This window comes from Dipodomys merriami, unplaced genomic scaffold, assembly GCF_024711535.1.
Source record: "Dipodomys merriami isolate MVZ:Mamm:240054 unplaced genomic scaffold, mDipMer1.0.p SCAF_35, whole genome shotgun sequence".
NCBI classification, from domain to species: Eukaryota; Metazoa; Chordata; class Mammalia; order Rodentia; family Heteromyidae; genus Dipodomys; species Dipodomys merriami.
Genome location: NW_027205048.1, coordinates 3,683,041 through 3,700,191, shown reverse-complemented (window position 1 = coordinate 3,700,191; position 17,151 = coordinate 3,683,041). Strand labels below are relative to the sequence as shown.

The 17,151-nt window shown below is 49.1% G+C and overlaps 1 protein-coding gene across 1 annotated transcript; it reads right to left on the bottom strand.

The window, feature by feature from the left end:
* Positions 1 to 208: 208 nt before the first annotated feature.
* Positions 209 to 16,692, bottom strand: Dusp5 (dual specificity phosphatase 5). The gene is made up of 4 exons (XM_069987962.1): positions 16,137 to 16,692; positions 11,626 to 11,774; positions 5,569 to 5,788; positions 209 to 1,704 (listed from the first exon to the last, which is right to left on the bottom strand). The coding sequence occupies exons 1-4, from the start codon at positions 16,510 to 16,512 to the stop codon at positions 1,298 to 1,300; spliced, it is 1,152 nt and encodes a 383-aa protein (XP_069844063.1). The 5' UTR covers positions 16,513 to 16,692; the 3' UTR covers positions 209 to 1,297.
* Positions 16,693 to 17,151: the final 459 nt, after the last annotated feature.

Genomic DNA, 17,151 nt, shown 5'->3' with positions numbered 1-17,151 from the left:
GACTGGAGGTATGTCTCAAGCAGAATGCCTTCCCTACAAGTATAAAGCCCTGAGTTAAACAGTACCAGTCCCCTCCCAAAAAAGAAAAAAGAAAACCAAAATTGATTGCTGAGTTGTGTTCAACTAGAAATAAAACCCAGTAGAACAGACCAGGTATCTGCCCAAAGGTGTGCCTCCCTTCCCAGTTCACGAATAACACAAAGAATGCTTTCATCTTTTGCTATTTTTATTTTACATTATAAAAAACAACCAATAACATACTGCTTTTTTTTTCACATTCACATGGGTTTTAGGAAATTATTGCCTTTTCCCCTGGAGAAATAACCTACAGAAAGAAAATCAGCAGTACCACTTTGCAAAATCTGTAAATCCCCCAAGTCAGTAGCTTGATGACAATCCCCAGGGCTGGGAGGGAACAGGTGTCACAGGAGACGGGAGACAAGCACACAGGACAGCGGGCTGAGAGAGTGATGGGTTTCAGTGCCACCGACTCAGAACACAGCAGGAGTCCTCTTTCTGTGGGCCTCATGGCCACTTCCTCAAAAGGATCATTTTCTTGGCTTATGGTTTGAAACTCTTTTCAAATGACACCAGAACTGCTGTGAGGAGGGAGAGGAGACAGGTTCAAGTATGAATAAGTCATGCCAAAGTCCAAGGTCAGGGAGGAACCCACAGCAGAAAAGAAACCCAGAAACCCAGTCAATGGCTAGCTCCTTCCACCATCTGGCTCCATCAGAGCCATAAGAGAATCTCCAAAACCATTCCAGGGCTCAAATGGGCCGGTCCATCACATGCCTAGATGCCCAACAGGGTGACCTTTCTAAGTGGTGACCAGCTTAGGCCCTGAAGCGACAGAAACAGAAACAGAAACTGGAAAAGTTCCAAAAGAAGGTGGAAATTGTGCTTTCTTCAAAATGGATCGGCTTCCCGGCTGCCTTTTCTCCTGGCCTGACCGGCAGCTTCTGGCTTCCACAGCGCTGCAGGGACTTATTGCCTTATGCTTGAAATGAAAAGGCCAACTCTGAAGTGAGGACTGGGCAGGCCTGAGGGCAGGGGTCTGGAAGTACAGTAGTCAGCACAGTGTGCTCTCCTAATGGCTTGGCCTTCTTCAGTCCCCAGAACCCATCCTCGAGGTCAGTGTGAAGTTGTTTGCAAGCCTGGTGACCCCTTCACTAGCTCCCTGGGCCGGTGCGACAGAGGTCTTCAGTATTGCACAGGTATGAAATGTCCATGAGTTTTAAAAAACAAAATCACAGTTTCTCTTGAGGCTGGGCTGGCACCCATCCCTTCCTGAGTCTCAGCAGGATGTGGCTGTGGCCGCCGGGCTCCTGTGGAACTCTGTGACGGCAGAGTGCGGGGGCATAGATGTCAGCACTGAGGTAGGGAATGTGCAGTAGGCACCCTGCATGTCAGGGCCCAGTGTCTGCAAATGGTCTCTAAATGAGGAGCCTGCAGCCTCTCCCTGGCAGGAGGGGGGCTGGGGGTTGGGTGTGGAAGGCAGGATCTCAGATTCGTACTGCAGGAGCTGGCCCATGAAGCCAAAGTTAGGGGAGATCACACTCCTCCTCTGCTTCATGTAATCGAAAGCTTCCTTCAGGCGGAGCTGCTTGGTCTTCATGAGGTAAGCCATGCAGATGGTGGGGGAACGCGAGACTCCTGCCTCACAGTGGACCAGGACTTTGCCTCCCTTTTCCCGGACACAGTCTGGAAGGGAAAAATAAAGAAGAGACAGGGAAGGGGGGGAGAATACATGAGTTGGAACTAGAATAAAAAATTCAACAATGATGTGACCTAGTTTTCCCAGGTTCATGGAAGTTCACTAGACTTCTGCTGGTCTTTAACCCTCACTGGTGAGGATACAGCTGTGGAGTCCCACTAATGTTTGCCCTCGTATAGGACCTTTTAATTCTTACAGATGTGCCTTAGTTCTTCAGGTCACTTGCAGCTTCTGCCACCAGAGGCACTAGACCTGCAGGAGACTCTGGGATGTCGTTTTAACTTGGGTTCTACTGATGGGGTTCAAAAAGGACATTGTAAAAATCCTTGAAATCATATGTAGGTTTTTAGTGGATATGCGTATTTTTCTGGGAGCATCCCAGACTTAAAGATTAACCTGGAGAAGCAATTTTTGCCTCTCTAGGTTGAATTTTGTTTTTCCCTCCTTGTGCTGGTACTGCAGCTTGAACTCAGGGTCTGGGTGGTATTCCTTAGCTTTTTCACTCAAGGATGGACTCTACTACGGGAGTCACAGAGCTCCATTTTTGGCTTTTTGCTGGTTGATTGGAGATAAAGAATCCTGGCCTTCTGGCTTCAAACCAGAATTCTCAGATCTCAGCCTCCTGAGAAGCTAGGATTATAGGCATGAGCCACCGTGCCTGGCTTCTATTGGATTAATAATAATGACTTATTCACCATCCTGGGCACTCTTGTGACTATGCCATGGAAGGATGTTTGGCTTAGTGCCCAGGGTTCTCAATAAAATACTGCAGGGCCACTAATTATAACCCTGCTAAGTGACGCTTACTAGATGAAGTATATAAATGGCTTTTGCAAACTCCAGCCAGCTTGCTCAAGAAATGGGAGGCAATGCTATAAAACTATCATCAGCTAGCACTTGAGCTCAGTGACAGAAGAGGGCCCCTCCTTTCCTGCTATACAGGCCCAGCCAAACAGAACTACACTGCTAAAAATGGGAATAGATAAAGGTGAGCACATTATCAAATCAAAACCACAAGGTCTGTATCTTACAGAAGAGTTAGATGTAACCAATACTATGTAAGGCCACAGGATGCAAAAGGAAAGAACAAGTGGTAAGGGAGGGAAAAGTCAATCCTCTTAATCCCACCAGTCCCATATTCAAGAAGTCTGCAGATGAATTTGCAATATCTAAAACATAGTATTTCTGAGGGGTCAGGGAGAAACGCTAAACAAGAAAAACCCTCAAAGGTGTGGCTACTGCTGTGGCTCAAGCGATAGAGCACTCGCCTTGAGCTGAAAAGCTGAGGGACAGCGCCCAGGCCCAGAGTTCAAGCCCCATGACCAACAAAAAATAAAAAATAAAAATAAAAAAATAAATGTAGAGAATAGTATGATACTATTATATATATATATATATATATATATATATAAAACCCTCAAAGGACAGCCAGGACAGCTGGCTAGAGGTGCTGAGTCTATCAATTCAAAAGAAAAAAAATTAAACCTACAACAAAAGCTCCCATGAACTAGTTCAAAGGGGGAGACACAAGTTCCTAGGATCATAGAATTCACTGTGACTAGTTTTCCCTGGCTCCCCTGCTGGCTTCCAGGGTTTAGCAGGTCCAGTCACATCCAAGAATGAGAAAGATCTAGAATGCAGTTTCTGGAACCTTCCCTACACCTCAGGGGCTGCCTCCCACAGTACCTTCTTCCAGCAGGAGGGCTCAGCACAAGGCCACTGAGGAAGTCCAGTCCCTCCTTCCATCAGCAGGGCAAGACACGGAAGAAGTCTCCCCTGCTTTCAAAATACTGTAGGGTTTTGTGTTTGTTTTTGCCAGTCCTGGGGCTTGAACTCAGGGCCTGGGCACTGTCCCTGAGCTTCTTTTGCTCAAGCCTAGCACTCTACCACTTGAGCCACAGCGCCACTCCAGCTTTTTGTGTTTTCATGTGGTACTGAGGAAATGAACGCAGGGCTTCATGCATGTTAGGCAAGCACTCCACTACTAAGCCACATTCCTAGCCCCCAATTACTGTAGGTTTTTGTGTGGTGGTGTACACAAACACGACAGACACAAAATACACAAAATACACACAGGATGGGAGAGCTGGATGGGGGTGGGTTTCATGACTTGACTCAGCTGCTATCTAGGTAATTAAATAACAGGTTGAGAAGAAGGGCAGGGCCTTCCCAGGCACAGGGAGAACAAGCCAAGGTTCCCACCCAGAACCCATCATTTTGCCTGCACTCAGGTGCCAGGGGGATCAACACAGAGGTTCAAGGGACCAGGATAGGCTCAGTCTTTTGCCTCTGGTGAGTTTGTAAGAGTTTCCTGTGGAGCAGAAATTATGTGTGGTGAAGGGGATTTTGTAATTGCTTCCTGCACTAAGTAATTATCACTGTGCCTTCCACCTGCCTTCCCCCTCCAACTTCTCTTGCAACAAGACAGAAAAGTAATCTTATTTCTAACAATTAGGCTTGTTAAAGAGAAAGAAGGCCAGGGGCTGATGTCTCACACCTGTCATCCTAGCTATTGGGGAGGCTGAGATCTGAGGATCCTAGTTCAAAGCCAGCCCAGGCAGAAAAGTCCATGAGACTCTTATCACTAATTAACCACCAAAAACTAGAAGTGGTACTGTGGCTCAAAGTGGTAGAGTACTAACCTTGAGCAAAAAGAGCTCAGGCTCAAGCCCTGAGCTCGAGTTCTACAACTGACTGTAAAAAGAAAAAAAGGAAGAGAGAGAGAGAGAGAGAGAGAGAGAGAGAGAGAGAGAGAGAGAGAGAGAGAGAGAGAGAGAGAGAGAGAGAGAGAGAGAGAGAGAGGAGAAAGAAGGCCTCAGGAAACGGGTGGAATTTACCATTGAAACAAAAAGATAAAAACCAGAGCAGTAAGCCAGGCACCTGGTGGCTCACATCTATAATCCTAGCTACTCAGGAGGCTGAGATCTGAGGACCACGGTTCAAAGTCAGCCTGGGCAGGAAAGAGGCCATGAGACTCTTATCTCCAATAAACTACTTAGAAAACCAGAAGTGGCATGGTGGCTCAAGTGGTAGAGCCCTAGTCTTGAGGCTGAAGAGCTGAGGGACAGCGTTCAGGCCCAGAGTTCAAGCCTATGACTAAACAACAACAACAAAAAAGAACAAGAAAACAAAAAACAGGGCAGTCCCCCAGGGAGAGGGATGTAGGAAGTATGGGGGGACAATCCAGGCAGCCTTTTGTGTCTGGAAACCCCAAGGCCAAAGTCTGTTCAGGCAGAGGGCTCCAGAGGCCAAAGCCTCAGTTTTCAGGCTTGAATATGGAGTAAACGATAACTGCTTCCCAGGAGGGCAGCTGGGATACAAAAGATGCCAAATTTTCTGTGCACAAAGCATAGAGCTTGAGTCAAGTGCTATCTTCAATCCAAAATTAGCTGAAAATGCAAAACAAATTGCCTCCAAAGCCGTTTGCCAGAACTGTGGAAAGTGCTGGGGCCCTCGAGGCCCCGTGCGTAAGTAGTGCTCCCTCGATCCTTCTGTGTGCTTTTAAAAATATCCCAACCTACGTAGAAGCACAGCTAAGAAGTTCTTCCCCCTGCTTTCCTCATGTGGAGCATTACGCATGGACACTCTGCTCCCGCCCAGTTAGAAACAACAACAAGAGCGCCAGTGAGTATTGCCATAAAATTATATTAATTCATTTCTCTTGCAAATTAAAGCTCCTATTAATAGCAAGCCCTCCCCTTTGCCTTTCTGGTAGCTGTGTGTGTTCTTGGCCCCAATGCTGGGTGGGTGCATAGGCAAGACACTTCTTTCTGAGATATAGGCCCCATCAGGACCCTCAAAGAGCAGAATGCAAACTACAAGGGTTTCAGAGAGGGGATGGCTGAACCTACCAATGAAGTCTATTGCTTCTTGAAAATGAGAGCTAATGTCAGCTGTGTGACTGTCTTCCACAGGGATCCATTTGTAGTGTAGGTGGGTTGTGCAGGCCTCGGAGGTCCGGCGGGAGACATTCAGCAGGGCTGTGATATGCAGGTTGGCGAGGAACTCGCACTTGGATGCATGGTAGGCACTTCCAAGATAGAGGAAGGGAAGGATTTCAACAGGGCCACCCTGGAAAGAGACAAAGAACACCCAGGAAATATTGGATGAGCTGGTTCATTTGTGAGAAGCAAAAAGAAAAAAACCAACCAAGATTAGCCAGGCGGCTCAAGCCTGTGATCTTAGCTACAAGGGAGAGGGAAATCCATGAATTGTGGTTCCAAGATCAGCCTTGGCATAAAGGTTCTTGAGACTTCATCTCAACCAATGGCTGGGTACCTGCCTGTAACCCCAGCTGTGGGGGAAGCAACATGGTTGGGTGAAGTTAGCACATGCCAGTCATGCCAGTGACATGGGGAAACACAAGTAGGAGGATTTGTAGCCCAGGTCAACCAGGGCATAAGGTGTCTGGAGACATGGCTGCTCAAGTGGTAGAGTGCCTAGCAAGTGTAAGGCCCTGAATTCAATCCTACCCTCTCTGCCCCCCCTCCCTCTTACCCCTCAAAAACAAAGTCTGGGGGCTGGGAAGGTGGCTCAGTGGTAGAGCGCTTGCCTTGCATGCATGCATGAGGCCCTGGGTTCGATTCCTCAGCACCACATAAGCAAAAAGAAAAAAAGCCAGAAGTGGCGCTGTGGTTCAAGTGGTAGAGCGCTTGCCTTGAGCTGGAGAGCTGAGGGACAGCGCCCAGGCCCAGAGTTCAGGCCCCATGACCGGACCCCCTCCCCCCCCAAAAAAAACCCACAAGAAAACAAAGTCTGACCTATTTGTTTCTTAAGGGAGGAGGTTCCCTTCCTGGTTTCCAAGTACAGACAGTTGAGAGGCAGGGTGGTTTAGCCCTGAGTGGGTGGCACCTTCATCCTGGCACTCTATCCTATGTGACTGCCTTGTGAGTCGGTGACAGCAAAACCCACATGGCCCAGAGTTTGTTTGTTTATTTGTTTCTTGTTTTTGGAATTTACTGAGGAGGCAGGAAGTACCCTTTGCCTTCCTGTGCTAACCAGCATGAGAAGTGGTGTGCTGTGATGTGACGTGACAGGAGGAAAGAAAGGCCAGCACTCACATTCAAGCTGCCATGAGAAGTGACCCCTGACTCTTGGGAGAGCCTCAGTTTCTCCACAGATAAAATGGAAAAGGGTTTGAAAAGGTGAGCGCCCTTCTTTATAAACTGGTTTTTGTTTTTGTAGTACTAGGATTTGAACTCAGGGCTTTGTGCTTACTGGACAATGACTATCGTAATTGCTCTTTTACCATAATGGGATGACAGGTGCACTCCACTGTGCTCCGCTATTGAGTTGAGACTGTCTTATTTTTTGCCCAGGCTAGCCTTAAACTGTTGTGTTCCTGGTTCTTGCCTCTCAAGTGACTTGAGTTATAAGCATTGAGTCACTACACTGGTCCCAACCTGGACATTTTATATAGTGTTATTTCCTCAACCCCAAGACACTGTTGAGACGAAAATAATCTAGATTTTAGAGATGATAAAATGTGTCACCATCCCCACTCCTCAAAAAAGTAAGAACTAGATAACCACTACCTGCTCAGAATCTAAAAAAAGCCAAAAGTCTAAAAAAGAAGTTAGATCACAAGCAGAGGGGCTTCCCAGCCCCTGACCTTCACACACAGCACTGGTGCTGGAGAGAAAGGCTTATGTCATCGCCCACGCCCACCGCTTCTGGTTTAGAGGGAACACCAGAGCCCATCTACTCCAGGTGAAATGGAAAAGAAGCCAGTTTGCCTCTAGAAATCTGGATTCACAGGATTCAAAGGTGACAAGAAAAAGCCAGTGGAGTCCCTGGAGATTCAGAGAGAAACATTGTGTGCAGGGGAGGAGTTGGGCAGTGGCTGAGTCTTTGGGAGCCTTTCCCATAATACCCATTTCCTGTTCTAGAATAAAAGTGGGATGGAAACCAAGATACACAACACAGAAAGGGACCAGAGACTGCGAAGGGGATTCTGTTTACCCAGAGCTTGCTGTTTACCTTTTCTCTTTGGGGGATGTCTAGTGTTTAAACAGAAGCCAGTTTGGTGTCTTAGAAACTACCAAGGGTGCCAGTGGCTCACACCTTTAGTCCTAGCTACTCAGGAGGTTGAGATCTGAGGATTAATAAACAAAAAGCAGGAAGCATAGGTGTAGCTCAAGTGGTCAGAGTATCAGCCCTGAGCAAAAGATCCAAGAGCTCAGTATCTGTTCGCGCGTGCACGCGAACACACAGATACACACAAAGTTACAGAGGATTTTATATATGGTTAATAATAATAACCACTGGTATTTTTATTTTTTTATTTTATTTATTTATTTATTTATTTATTTTTGTCGGTCGTGGGGTTTGAACTCTGGGCCTGGGCGCTGTCCCTGAGCTCTTCAGCTCAAGGCGAGTGCTCTACCACTTGAGCTACAGAGCCATTTCCGGTTTTCTGGTGGTTTATTAGAGATAGGAGTCTCACGGTCTCTCCTGCCCAGGCTGGCTTTGAACCGGGATCCTCAGATCTCAGCCTCCTGAGTAGCTAGGATTACAGGTATGAGCCACCAGCGCCCGGCTTACCACTGGTATTTTTAGTAGCAGCTACAGTGGCTATGGCTAAGGGTATAACACTTTAAAGATTCTTGTATGGTACTAATTTCAAAAATGTATAAGGCAGACAACTTTTCCATTTTACAAATGGGTAAATTGAGGCTCAGATGGGCTTAATTAACTTGCCTGTGTCAGAGCTAGTCAGTGGTAGAACTGGGACTGACCACTCAGCATGAGCAGCAAGGACTCCTGAATCTATTTCAAAATGGTCTGCATGTGAAATCCAGTATTTAGGTGAAGACAGGAAGGAACAATTGTCCTCTTTCTCTAGAGGCTAGGCCTTTGTACCCACATGGAGCACCCCACCCAGTGCTGTGTGCAGTCCCAGACCTGCCCCTCACCGACATGACCTTGAGCAGCTAGCTTCTCTGACCCCTGAACCTTCATCTGTAAAGTGTAGATAATATCAATCATTATCCTCTCAGGATAATTGGTAAGACAGAAATGGGATAATGGATGCAGTAAAACCTGGCATGTTATGAAGCTGCCATTTTCATTCGAGGTGAGGACTAGATCAATATAGAACACAGCTCCTCCTCTCACGCTGGAGAGGACACAGGGCAAATAAGGATTCAGTTAATCCCAGCAGTTCTATGCTCTGGCTCAGCTCCCCTCTGGTTAGCAAGGAGGAAAACACCAGTGGTGGTAGAGTCCTCCAGAGACCCAAGAGACCCAAGTGCAGTTTTACTTACCCATTGACCAGCTCTGGGTCTATACCAATGAGCATAAATAGACCCACCTCAAGGAGGCAGCTAGCACATGCACTAAGATCTCTCCCTTTCCTGTATGCCTGGAAAAGGCTGACATATCAGGCCTGGGACCCCATCCAACTTCCCCTAGAGCTTGGTCCAACATATTCCTGAAACTAAATTTCTTCCCTTTCTTATTTTGGCAATATTGGTGTTTGAACTCAGGGCCCTGAGCTTGCTAAGCAGGTGCTATACCACATGAGCCAGAGCTCCATCCTTTTTTAATTCCCCCTAGTTATTTTTTACATAGGTTTGAGTTTTGGGCTGGGGCTAGCCTCCTAACAGATGGCAATTGTCCTATGCCTCCCATAGCTGACATTACAGTTTGCCTCATTGTGCTTATTTAAGATGGGGGTCTCAGCCATGGCTCATGCCTATAATCCTAGCTACTCAAGAGGCTGATATCTGAGGATCCCAGTTCAAAGCCAGCCCAGGCAGGAAAACACCATAAAACTGGAAGTGGTGCTGTGGCTCAAGTGGTAGAGCGCTTGCCTTGGGCTCAAGAGCTGAGGGACAGCGCCCAGGCCCAGAGTTCAAGCCCCATGACGACGACGACCACCATCACAACCACCACCACCAACAAAGATGGAGTCTCTCTTTTTTTTCTTTTCCCTTCTAAGATGAGACTCCCAACTTGAACACACTTTATACTTGTTGGCAGGCATAACCCTACCATCTGAGCCATACCTCCAGCCCCAAGGGCTCACTTTTTACGCAGGCTGTCCTTGAACCTCAATCCTCCTAATCTCTGCCTCCTGAGCAGCTAAGGTTATAGGCATGAGCCACTTTAATTGGCATATTTCTTTCTGTTTCTAAATCTTCTCTAGACTCAAGAGGAAGACACCAATGACCTTCAGAAACCACAAAGGGTTTCTAAAAACACTGAAGCATTTCTAAGAAGTAGCACTCAGGGATTCCCCAGTGAGTCTTGAAGATGCACTGGGTTCCCCACCCTCCCTTGCTTGGACAAAGTCTGCTGTGCTTTCGCAACCCCCATCAATTCTTATTTCTCTTTCACTTTCTGAGAAATGGGCAAAGCACAACCCAAATAAACACAGACCTCAAGCTCTGCCTGATCCCCCTAATTCAAAGGCCAAGAGCTCACCCTACAAGATGAGGTTCTTCATGAAAACAAACACAATCACAACCCTGGGACCCAGCCAGGCTAACTAGGCTTCCTGACTAAGGATCCTATTCAGGACAAGGCCATCAGGATTTCTTGGAAGTCTGTCCTGAGATGGAGCTCTGCCTAAGTTAAAGGCTGGAAGGTTTGCCTTAGGCTGTGTGCTTGGTTTGGGAGGTGGGGGAGGAGTCTGAAAAGCTCCCCCAAGTCAGGTGCCCAAGCCAGTGGGCATGTGGAAAAGAGGAGGTCCTGAGAAGAACCAGAGCAGGAAAATAGGAGAAGAGGTTCTGAGCCTGGGGCCACTAAGTTGTAGGAGTCTTCACAAAGGGCCCATCTCACTAAAGGACCACCTATAGTAATCCCATGACACATGACGATTCCTCCACCTTCGGTGCAGTGGTAAGGTGGTCTGAGCTCTGGTGTCTACCAGCTCCAGATTCTCAGCTGTCTTTTCCTATCTTCCATGCCAAGCAATTCCCTGCCCTTTAAGGCGTTGTCACAAAACACAACTTTTAGAGGGGGGAAAAAACCCACACATTTATAGAACCACAAAGTCCTCTAATGCTTTTTGATCTCCTCTGGTGTCAGTATTTACAAAATTTTAGGCATCAGAAACCCTCAGGGAAAGCCAGGCAGAGTGGTTTACGCCTATAATCCCAGCACTCAAAAGGCTAAGGGAGGTAAGCACATCATGAATTCAGGGCCTACCTGGATTAACTACTAGTGAGACCCTGTTAAAAAAAATAAAAGAAAAGCCAAAACCAGCCACAGAGGATCCTGCTTAGACATTCAAACAGTGGCTTCTCTGTAGCACCCACCCACCCTTCTCCATCTATCCATTTCAGTTAAAAATACCAACAACACATACCTTGACATGTACAGATGGGTGTGTAGAAACTGGTATATTCACAATTACAAAAACACAAAAGCTTGAGAGGCAGCTCTGACTTTTTGTGTGTGTCAGTTGTGGGGCTTGAACTCTGGGCCTGGACACTGTCCCTGAGCTCTTTAACTCAAGACAAGAGCTCTACCACTTGAGTCAGTACCACTTCTGGTTTTCTGGTAGTTTATTGGACTTTTCTGCTGGGGCTGGCTTTGAACCTCAATCCTCAGATCTCAGCCTCCTGAGTGGCTAGGATTACCGGCGTGAGCCACCAGTGCCCAGCCTGACACTTCTTCAGGGAAACCTAATCCGGTATTTCCGGGCTTCTCTGAACCACCCTAGCCATCCACTAATACTCTAACTCACTTCCCCTTTTTTCCCAGAAGCTGCCCAGCATCCTGTGGCTTCCTGGCTCTTTTTGGCGTGTGATCTGGAAGGATGCCTGTTTACTTTTTGGATGGAACTCAAGTTGGCAAACCTCTGAGCTAGAGGACGATGCCAGCACCCTGATCTACATAGAGTGAATGTAAGCAGGGACAGGTGGTAGAGCACTGGGAAGGCAGAGCTAGAAAGCACATACCTGATCATAAGCTGGCCGGTAGCTGAGGCTGAGTACTGGCTTTCCACACTGGCCGATGAGGGTTCTCTCACTCTCGATTTTCTCTTGTGAGATGGGTTTCACATCTACACAACACTCAGGGTATTCTGAGTAGAAGGTCTCATATCCTCCTGAAAAAAATGAACAAGCAAGTAAACAAAAAATGAGATGGATGAAGCCATTGGTTGTACAGGTTGTCAGAAAAGACATTAGCCAGTAATATAGTACGCTTTCAAGAAAAAAAACCTCTTAAGCTAATATAGAAGCCAGTCATAAAAAATCAAAACCATCAAGTAGTTTGAGGATAGAAATGGGCTCTATACACATGCACACACCCACCCACACATCACTTCTTCACTTCAGAGAGGCAATGATTAACTGTTAATGTGTCTATCAAAGTTAACACATTGTGAAAGGAATTATCTGACATGTGGCAAGTATTAACCAAACCCTGCCAGAAAACAAAAGCTATTTTCTATCTTGAGTATCTAAAATGAAGGTGTGGCTACGCAAAACCACTGAATTGGCTCTTCCCTAGGCCATGTACAAAGCAGAACTACATACAGATGGCACCCCTACAATGATAAGGGGATGGGCCTGCAACTCTTGAGCACTAAAATGCCTGGGCCTTTCCCACTCCCAAGGTACTAAAAAAACCACTACTGATAGTCCCTCCTGTGCACTAACTTAGAGTCATCAATAGAGTTAATTAACTTTTCCACCACATGGGAAGAATGAGGATCTCGAATTTCTTAGTCTCTATAAAACTGATTCTGGCTGGGAAGGTGGCTCAGTGGTAGGATCCTTGCCTTGCATACATGAGGCCCTGGGTTCGATTCCTCAGCACCACGTAAGCAGAAAAAGCTGGAAGTGGCTCTGTGGCCCAAGTGGTAGAGCGCTAGCCTTGAGCTGAAGAGCTGAGGGACAGTACCCAGGCCCAACAAAAAACAAAAACAAAAACCAACCCTGACTCTTTCCCCTGTGAACCTCAACCCTTTCTGACTTCTTATTATCTTTCCCTCCTGACCCCTCTCTTCCCATGTCCCACTGACAAGTCAGTGCTGGTGAAGAATCCGACCATTACATTTTAGCTTCTCCAGACAGATCACTGAAGTTTAAAAATGACAGAGTCACAGAAATTCATCCCTATGTAGATAAGCCTTTTCAGAGCCATCACACAAAATGTTGAAGAACCAAGTGAAAACCTGACAAGGCCACGGGTGTGCAGAGGAGGCCTCTGCTGCGAGTTCCACAAAACCCCCTTCTGTCTAGTAATAGACTACAAAATTCATTTGGTGTCAAATCATTAATTAAACACGTGTTTTGGGACCAAAAAGCCTCCCTTCACTCTGTGTTGGTGCTGGGGGAAAAAACAAAACAAACAAAAAACCTGCAGTAGGAAATGGTTAATGGATTTCGTCTCTAACTCCCTCCCAGAGGTTGCAGCCAATTCCTAGAATGAGTCATCTCGCGGTGACTGCTTCCCCTGGCTCACTCTCCCACCCCCATTTAGTACACCCAATCTCCCTGTGGTCACTTTGACAGACAGCTCCACAGTGACCACATAATGACAAGGGGCCTGGCCAGAAGATGGAAGGAGGGTGGTAGAGGTGGAGATGTTGATGGATTAGCTTACCCACCCCTCCCAGTCCCCCAGTCTCCTTCCTTCTAGGAGGCAGAGAATGCTAAACTCACACTGATCCACAAATCCTTGGAGGTGTCCTTAGTAAAGCAACTGATTGTGTTCTGTGCATAGGCCATATTTTGGGTAGAAGGAGCTAAAATGACTGATTTGGGGTGGCAAACCTAGGATTAGGTTTGCAAGAAGCCTTTAGGCCACCTCATCTCTTGGCTTTAAATAGACCACTTAAGAGCTGGCTGTCAGGAGGGCAGAAGGTGGTGCCTGTGTGGGCTAGATCCCTCCAGCCTGCCTGTTGACAAAACAAGGCAGGCAGACAAAGAATCTCCTTATAGTGGAGGGACTGATAAACAGGGCCCTGCCTCTTCAAATTGGGGTCAGGAGATTAGATGGGCTCGGTCTTCCACCCACTCCCATCAGAGGTGTGGAGACAGAACATTCTTCTTTGATGCCTCACTCATTGCAAGCCATGGCAATTCTTACAGTCACTTCAACCTACAGCAAGTCTGTTTTCAATCACTGCACTGGCAGGGAAACAGAGGTGATATCCTGGCACTACACAAATAAGCAAGGTCCATGCAACTAGAGTCTCCATCATCTCACTTTAGTGGATCTCTGTCTAGGAGAAGAGACTATGGGAAGTATAAAAGGCATCGTTTCAAGATCAGAAGGACACCAAGTTATAATCTGAGCTCTTACTAATTTCAGTAAGGATATGAGTTAGGTAAGGAGAGAAAGGAATTTTCCTCTGACAACACTTTGAAAAGTAATAGTGTTATTATAAATGTAGCAATTCCTACTAAAATTTCAAATGCACAGAAATATTTTTCTTTTATTCTTTCGCACAGAACTTATGACCTGGAAATCCTCATGATCAGATGGTCTACACACCAGAACATGTAGACAAGGCTATTTCTCCTCTTGCATAGTATTTCAACAAGCAAGGGAATCTGGAGAGTTTTCACAAGAGGAATTCACATGTGCATTCTGATGTGGGTGAGAACTCAAGATCTAAGTGGTAAGACAGACCAAAGCAGGAAATAAATATAACCAGCTTATTATTTAGAGATACCTGAGGGGAATTATCTAAAATGCCCATAAAATAGTGGCTGTCTCTGGGAAGCAGAAATAGGTGGTAGGATGTGTGCGATACATATTTTTCAAAGAAGGACAAGAAAGAAAAGGAGAAAGAAAGAGAGGAAGGAGGAAGGAAGGAAGAAAGAAGGAAGAAAAAAGAGGAGGGAGGAAGAGGAAGGAGGAAGAAAGAAGCTGCCAAAAGTGGAAGTGGGTTCAAGTGATACAGTGGTACTGTGGAACCTGGGACAGCACTGAGGCCCTCCCAGATCTCAATTTCCACAGCAACACACATACAACACAACACCTATACAGTTTTTGTGCTATTCAAAGTTTCATCTGTATGTGTATCATTTCATCTAGATAAAAATTTCCATTCAAGTCTCTGAATTCAGCTCCCATTACCAACACATACATATGCACACATTAACCACCCCCAAATTAAAAAAAATGGAAATAAAATCCAAACCATCTAAAACATAATTTTCCTTAGCTTCCAAAACTGCCTACTTCCTGTGTCCTCATAACCCTGGGGTGGGGAAGCAAAGGCAGGGTTAGGAGGGTTTCCTGAAAGCTGGGGAGGCAGAAGCTTTTCCTGTATGCCTGGCTAAGTAGAGCTGATAAAAAACACTCCAGGAAGAGAAAAAAAAGCTCTGCATAGAGCTAGGAGGCCATCCTCCCTGGGGGGGGGGCGGGGGGGGGGGGCTATAGAGAAGCTGATCATCCATCTCCGTTATCTCCCCAAAGGGATCAACAAGAACAGTGGGCAAGAGGTGCTAATAGGTGAGGAGCTGCCTACAAACCTCGGGAGTTCTCCAGGCCTTGAGTGTTTGACATTCCCCGAGTTTTAGGATCTCAACTCTCTCAGCTCACTGTCCCTGAGGTCCGAACCACATCAGCATCATAACCCCAGATAATGGGGATGGCAATACCTTGGGTCTAACCTGGGTTCAACTCTCATCTCTGCACCATACATTTGAGGTGACCAAGGCAGTCACCCACGGGAAGCGACCCAGAAATCAATGCTCTTTAGAAGTTTCAGTGATCGCCCACCCGCACCGGAAACCACAGTTATGTCCCCAGCAGGTGAATGAACCAGGAGGCTTCAAATCTAAGGCCAGGGAACCGTCTCCACCCCACACGGCCCCTGACTTTCCCAGATGCTGGCAGGCTGGCCCGTAGCCCCTTCCCCCCCCCCCCCCGCGCCCCCGCCGGGGTGGGGGGAGGGCAGGCAGCTCAGGACCAGTCCGGAGAGATAATCCTGGCTCGGGGAGGGGCGGGCAGTCTGTCAGCTCCAAACTGGGCTTGAGAAAGGTCTAGGAGGCCGGGAGAATGAGTGTTAAGAAGCGATCAAAGACAATGGCAAGGGAGAGGAGGGCCCCGCCGGGGTCAGGAGGGTAAGAGGGGCAGGTGAAGACTCGGCCTGCCAGTGCTGTCATTGTTTAAGCGCGAAAGAAGAAGGGCGCCGGGCGCCCTCCTCCCCGGGGCGGGCGGGGGCCGAGGCGGGGGAGCGGGGAGCCCAGTCCGGCCCCGGCCGACACCTCCACGGAAAGCTCCGAGCCCTGCCCCCGGGTGCGCACACGGCGTCCACGCCGCCGGGGGACGACCCACGGCCCCCCCGAACTAGGAAACAGCACCCCCGGGGCGAGCGCAGCCCGGCGGGCGCCCGGACCGCGGGATGCTTTCGAGGAACGCGGGCGAGGGGGGTGGGGGCGCGGCATGCAGGCGGACGCCCCGCCCGCGCACCGAGGGGACCCCGAGTGGGCCCCGGGGCGCTCACCTTTGAGGAAGTAGACCCGCGGGCCGGCCGGCAGGCAGGCCAGCAGCGAGGTGAGCACCACGCGCGCGGCGCTCTCTTCGCGAAGCTTCTGCCAGTGGCGGCTGCCCTGGTCCAGCACCACCACGGCCGCCACGCCGCCGCCGCCCTCCTGCAGCAGCCGCGCGCGCGCCGCCTCGTCGGGCAGCACGTAGCGCGCCGACACCGCGCCGCCCCGGGCCCGCCGCAGCACCACCGAGTTGAGGTTGACGTTGAGGGAGCCGCGCACGCTCGAGGCGGCGAACGCCAGGTAAGGCCGGCAGTCGAGCACCACGCAGCGCGCCGCCTCCTTGCGGAGCATCTTGCGCAGCTGGCGTCCGTTGAGCGACGTGACCTTCATGCCGCCGCCGCCGCTGCCCAGCGGCCCCGCGCCAAGCGCTCCGCAAGTGCCCACGGCCAGGGTGCCGGCGGGCGAGGTACGGGAGGAGGGCCACTCGCGGGGCTGCGGCCGGCCGACGGAACCCAGCGCCGGTGAGAGCCGCTCCGCTGCTGCTCCCCGCCCCGCACGCTCCGCTCGGCACCCAGCCTGAACCACTCGCTGTCCTCCCCCCCACAAGCCGGGGATTCCGCCAGCCGCGCGGCGTTTTATGTGAATGAGTGCGCGTCCTATGACGTGGCTGCCCATATAAGGCCAAATATGGGTATGGCCACGCCCCTTCTCTCGAGGCCACGCCTACTCAGGGGGAGGGGCGCCGCAACTCCCGCCTCCACCCTGGGAGCGGGAGGCGCGAGGCGGGCGCGGAGCGTTAGTCAGAGCGAGGAGGAAGTGGAAGGCGCCTGGCTGGTTCTCTCCGAGGCTCCGCGCTGGGGACTCACTCGAGCATCACCGGGGACCGCCTGTGGGTTGTCGGGAACGCCACCGGGCCACGGTGACCCATGCTGTGTGGGAACGGGAGGAAGCCGATGAGGAGGCTTGTAGTTTTATAGACTTGGACTGAGAAGCTGGGGGGGCGGGCGGGGGGCACGCCGGGCGCCAGGC